Genomic DNA, 5,959 nt, shown 5'->3' on the forward strand with positions numbered 1-5,959 from the left:
ATATCCAAGAGCAGAGAGTCCCTAGGCCAGCGTTCCTCTCTGTGGGAGCAGCAGGTGAAAGTTTGGGCACTTCTGCAGCCCTGAGAGAGGGGAAGGCAGCAATTCTCCTTTCTCTCTTTCATTCTTTTCCACACCAAAGGAGACTCCTGCAATGGGAAAAGGAATTGTTCTTGGTGGAGCTGCCCTGCGAGGCTCCAGCCCACAGGAGAGGCCTGGGGGACATCAGGTGTGGTCCCAGCTGCAGGTTGGGCTCTCCCCTGGGTCACTCAGGGGCTGCTGGTTCAGGGCAGTGAAGCAGATAGAAACCATCCAGTCAAAGGTGAATTTTGGCCAGAAGTGTGAAGCAGAGACCAGGGTCAGCATGTTCAAGGTGTTCCAACAGGCCTATTTCATCCCAAAATGCAGCAGTTTAGACTGTGCTAAAAACTGTGTGTGCTACACTGCTTCCCAAAATCCTACAAATCTTTACTATTGATGGATGCCTTTTCCTTGGAATAACTACTGACTTTCCAGTGTGCAAAACACACAAACACACACACACACACAATTTAAGAAGGAGTAAATAATGCAATACAATCATTATAAAAGGATTGGCCAATAGCAGAACTTAAAATCACACCGCAGAATCTCTGCTGGTCTTTGCTTTCCCAGCTTGGCTGTTGCCAATCACAGAAACAATAAACAGAGGCATCTTCTGGTTACTTCATTCTTTTTGCCACATCCAAATATGCATATTCAATCTCCTGGTCAGCAGGGCACGTGTTTGTAAATTCATCTCTTGCATATGCGTTTTTCAAGTATCTGGAAATCCCTGTCATTTCGGGTGGGAAATGAAAATTTCGGTATTTTTTTGCAACGACCTTTCATTAAAAGAAAAGAAAAAAGAAAAGAAAAACATCATTACACATATAATGTGCAAAATCCCAAACATCCTAAGCCTACTCTTTATGCCCATTTTTCATTTCCAGTTTATGAGTCTGATGGTGTTGGGAAAGAAGAGGGAAAAACATAAAAAGTAGACAGGGGATGAAGAAAGGTGCTGAACTCCCTTTAAAGGATTTGTTTTTGTCCATATCTATATATCTTGCTAAAGATATGCAAAGCCATGTGGAGCAGTAGAACAAACTGGAAGAGATACAGTTTAACCCAGCAAAGATAAACCTGAATTAACAGAATAATCCTACAGGAATAAATTGGCCCATACTTGGAAACTTCCAGTGAAACAGGAAAAGATTGAATTAAACCCCTTCATTTCAAATGATCAGGGAAGACAACTCTTGGCTGAGCCCTAATCCCTGCCTGCAGGCAGCAAGGGTGATGTGACAGGGTGGCATTCCCTCCTCTGTCCTTCCCCAGGAATTCACCTGACCTGAGGGGATTCTTCCCAAGGATTTGCTGTGCCTGAGTGTGGGAAAGGGCTCATCCCTGGCTGCTGTCTGTGATAGGATCAGCCAGGAGACGGCTGGGCAAAGTTTTCACTAGTGGAGGTGTTGGAAAGCAAAGGGATCCCCTCTTCCTCTGACAGAGTGGGAGTGTAACAGGAAACTTCCTGAAGTGACCTCGTTTGAAAATCAATGGAATTCCAGTGTGGTCATTTCTCTTCCAGAGCCTTGCAGAGTAGAATCCCAGAATCCCAGAATTACAGAATGGTTTGGTTGGAGGGACCTTAAAGCTCATCCTGTTCATCCCTGCCATGGCAGGGACACCTCCCACTGTCCCAGGAGCTCCCAATGTCCAGCCTGGCCTTGGGCACTGCCAGGGATCCAGGGGCAGCCCCAGCTGCTCTGGCAATTCCATCCCAGCCCCTGCCCACCCTGCCAGGGAACAATCCCTGCCCAAGATGCCAAGATCCAGCCCTGCCCTCTGCCCCTGGCAGCCATTCCCTGGCTCCTGGCCCTGCAGCCCTTTGTGAAAAATCCCTCTCCATCATGGTGGGCTGTGACAACACCAGTCCAGGTCACTGGAGCTGTTCAGGTGTGTGTGGATGCTCCACAGCCCTGCAAGAGGAGACTTGGAGCCTTGCCTAAGAGGCAGTGGGTGGAGGTCACCCTGTCAGAATTGGAAATTAAACATGGAAGAGACAGAAATTGGGATGGACAATACAATAACCTTCTTTGGCTGTGGTCTTGTGCACTTTGCATGTGAAATGCAGGTGAGAACACTTCTCTGCAGCCCTGAATTCAGCACACATTTCACCCTTTGGCTGTGAGAAGCTCAGCCACTGCAGTCACAGCACAGATACGAAACAGCTCCTGCAGACCTGCAGCCATCCAAGTGAGGATCACCCTGGCTGTGCTGCAAGGAAAGGACCTCAGTGTCCCTGGGTGTGCACTCAGGGAAAGGATCCCTCTGCCATCTAGAAAAGGATTTCAGCTGCTGTGCTTCCCTTCTCTCCAGGAGGCTAAAAAAGCAAATGCAAACCTTGATTATGTGGAGCTTTGGTAGGAGGTTGCAATCTGCTAAAGTGAGCTCATCTCCATCCAGGAATTTCCGGCTGGAAACAGCGATCTCCTCCGTGCTGTAAGCATCGATTTCATCGGGCAAGGGGCTATTTAAATAGTTGTCCAGCTTCTTCAGGGCTTTAAGCAAAGATTTTTCCAAATCTGGGTTAAGACAATAAAAAGATCATTCAAGCCTGTACCAAGGTCCCTGTGACACCGAGCGACTCCTGCATCCTGTCTCCTGGCAGCAGCCCAGACATCTGGCTGTGCCAACTCCTGCAATTCCTTGATCCTAGGCTTAAACCTTAATGCTGGGATAAGGGCTCTAAGGAGCTAAAGGGAGTTCTGGGAAAAACCATCCTGGGGCCACGTTACCAGGAATGGCTCCTCAAACCCTCCCTCACAGGAGAGGATTTCTCCCTAATGTTTCATCTCACCCTGCCTTCCTCCAGCCTAGAGCCATTCGTGAGGGTCCTGCTTTAGGGATGTGCCAAGGGGCTGGAATCCTCATTATTTCTGGAGATAGGGAATCTCTCACTTCCAGAGGGCTTTTGGCAAAGCTGTGGGGACAAAGGTGTGGGGAAGGTGCAGCCTCACAGACCCAGAGCTGAAGGAGTGCGGTGGAATTGGTGATCCCATGGTCACAGCAGTTTTTGCTTTCACCGACTCCTGGAATCCTCAATTAAAGGAGGCACAAACTTCCAAAGCCTCCACACTCTGGAATATCCCTGTTTAACCTGAGCTGGAAATGGGACATCTCCAACAGTGTCCTACAACTGCACAGGTCTGGTTTCTCCTCCCAGGGCTGACAGCAGGACTGCAGCACCTACTTTCATTTGCATCTTTTCTTGGGTTCTTTATAAACGCAGAGAATTTTGCAAAGACGTCATTTCCTGCAGAGTTCGACTCGGGGTGCTTCGGTGCAAGTTTGGGATACCTGAGAAGTTCAGGGAAAGAAAAAGAAGTGACCCAATTATCTTTTGTCTCCACTAATTAATACACATTTGTTTGTAGGGTGACCACATAGAACCACACAGGACTCAAAGGGAACCATCCTAAACTAAAAATCACTTATTTTAAACCCTCCCTAAATAATCTTTTTCTGAGGGCAATGGGAAATGATGCTTATTGCTGCAAGCACTGCCCAGATACCCCAGGGTGTCTTCCAGGCTTTCTCCTCCAGAGGTGAGGCTGCCTGGAAGGAAAATCCCCACTTGAAGGAGCTGTTGCCCCTCTCAGGCTCCTGGCCCAGCCCACACGGGGCATCAGCAAGCTGACAGCACCATTCCAGGAGCTGGAGCTGCCAGGGATGGATAAAAATGGAAAAAATTGGAAGCAAGCAGCTGCTTCCCTGGTTTAAGTCAGGTTTGAGAAGGGAGTGCAAGGAGGGGACTGATATCCCAGAGGAGAAAAGCTCTGTGGGGTAGGGGACACAGTGCTGGGACAACAGAGGGTAGAGGGGTTTGGGGTGAGGTGGGTTGGGTGGGGGAGGCCAAATCCAAAACTCAGATCCTCGTGCAGTCTGATGGACCCACGTGGACACTCTGAAAGAGCCCCAGCACATCCACTGTGCACAAGGTGCTCACTGCCCTCGGCTTCACCGAATCCCAGAACCACCAGGGCTGGAAAACACCTTCAGCACCATCCAGTCCCACCATCCCCACCCCAAACCACCTCCCCAAGGACCACAGATGAACACTTCCAGAGATGCTGATCCACCCTGGGCAGCTCATTCCAATGCCTGACCTCTCTTGAATGGAAAACCTTTTTCCAGTCTCCAATCTGAACCTCCCTTGGCATAACTCGAGGCCATTTCCTCTCACGCCTTCTCTTGGGACCGAAGAGCCCGACCCCACCTCACTGCAGTGTCCTTCAGGTGGTTTTAGAGAGCAGCGAGGTTTCCCTGAGCTTCCCTTTGCCCAGGAAGAACAATTATTTGTGTGGTGTGAAGGGGGAGCCTCAAGCAGGGAAAAGGTTTCAGCAGCAGCCCCCAGGTTTCCACAGGATGGATTCCATGCCCTGGGAATGAGCCAGCAGCGAGCTCGGGATGAAGAACAGCAGTGGGAGCGGCACAGCCGTGACTTGGGGACAACCTGGGGACACCCCAGTGACACCCCAGCTCCAGCTCTGTTCAAAGTCACCCCTGGGCTGGAGCAGCCCCTGGGGATCCCCCCACCCTGAGGGGACCGGGAATGCGGTACCGGGGCGGCGCCAGCTTTTCCTCCAGGAATTCCTCGATCTTGTTGACGTCGGTTTTCACTTCCCCATCGAAGGTCATGAACGGGGGGTTGGTGCCTGGGGCCAGGTTCTGCAGGTCTGCAGGTTTTCTGGGAAAGAAAAAGCCATAAAAAGTTCCTCTCCCTCCTTTTTCTGAGCCCCTTTAGGCACTGGAAGGGACTCTGAGGTCTCCTCAGAACTGCTTCTTCTCCAGGCTGGACACACCCAGCTCTCCCAGGCTGGCAGAAAAGAGTCAGCCTTTAAAATCCCCGTTTTGGAACAGTTGTGCTACAAAGGTAAAATCTCAGAATTAAAAGGCACAATCTCACCTTTTCAGATCCACGGTTGTGACATTAAATATGACACCTTTGAGCCACAGGATCATAAAGAGGCGCTGAGAGAACGGGCAGTTCCCAATACTTTCCCCATCACTGCCAGCCTACAATTGGAAAAATTACACATTATAAACACATCTGTGTATAAATCCCAGCAGTCCCTCCAAAGGAAACAGCCTCCACCTCATTTATCTATGTGGACACAAATCTGCACGAGTCACTGCAAGATTAAAATGAGTTAAATCAGTTTATAAGCACAGGAAAGAAACAGAGAAATATTTATCAACCTAAACAGAGATATATGATGTCTAAAACACTGAAGGGAACAAGCAGAATAAATCAATTATTATTGATAATAATCAATTATTATCAACCCAAAGGGCTGAAACCCTGAAGAAGGCGGCTATGAACTGTTGCTCTCAGATAATTTATATTGCAATTTGTTAAGAGGCTTTGTTAAAATGAGGCAAAGTCTTGCAGAGGTTCTGCTGAGTGAGATTTCGTGTAACACTGCAAGAGATTGGGGGTTTCATTTTTAAGCCCTTCACATGATTCTCCTAAAGCACAGCTTTAAAATTTAGATTAAATCAGGGGCAGGAGTATTAAAACCCAAGTGCCTAACAGTTAATAGGTTAATTCTTTAAGGTTTGCAGGCCTTATAACACAACAAGACAAGAATCAAACCAATTCTGTTTGTCCTGTTTCCCTCACTCAATGCTTTTGGAGTCAGAGGCACAGGAAATATTCCTTGATCTGTGCTGAGAGGCCCTGGCACCCAGGAGAGCACTGAGTTTAGCCTAAAACCATGGAGACACCTTCTAAAGAAACTGGGATTGTGAGTGTATAAGTTAGAGTTATCCTGAATCACTGGGTGAAAAAATAGAATTTGGAGTTTTAGGTATATTAATAAGTGAATCCAAGATGGAGACTTTGGGGTGTTGTCTCTTTCTTGTTGTTCTTGTTCTT

At 48.3% G+C, this 5,959-nt stretch overlaps 1 protein-coding gene across 2 annotated transcripts in view; it reads right to left on the bottom strand.

Moving 5' to 3' along the window:
* Positions 1 to 547: 547 nt before the first annotated feature.
* CLIC6 (chloride intracellular channel 6) overlaps positions 548 to 5,959 on the bottom strand; it is an 11,843-nt gene continuing 6,431 nt past the window's right edge. For both annotated transcript variants that reach the window (XM_015645490.3, XM_015645479.3), the window contains exons 2-6: positions 4,988 to 5,097; positions 4,643 to 4,768; positions 3,272 to 3,378; positions 2,422 to 2,603; positions 548 to 860 (exon numbers count right to left, since the gene is read on the bottom strand). In XM_015645490.3, the coding sequence (XP_015500976.1) occupies positions 699 to 860; positions 2,422 to 2,603; positions 3,272 to 3,378; positions 4,643 to 4,768; positions 4,988 to 5,097 (687 nt within the window). In that variant the 3' untranslated portion in view covers positions 548 to 698. The remainder of the gene's footprint in view (positions 861 to 2,421; positions 2,604 to 3,271; positions 3,379 to 4,642; positions 4,769 to 4,987; positions 5,098 to 5,959) is intronic.

This window comes from Parus major, chromosome 1 (genome assembly GCF_001522545.3).
Source record: "Parus major isolate Abel chromosome 1, Parus_major1.1, whole genome shotgun sequence".
NCBI classification, from domain to species: domain Eukaryota; kingdom Metazoa; phylum Chordata; class Aves; order Passeriformes; family Paridae; genus Parus; species Parus major.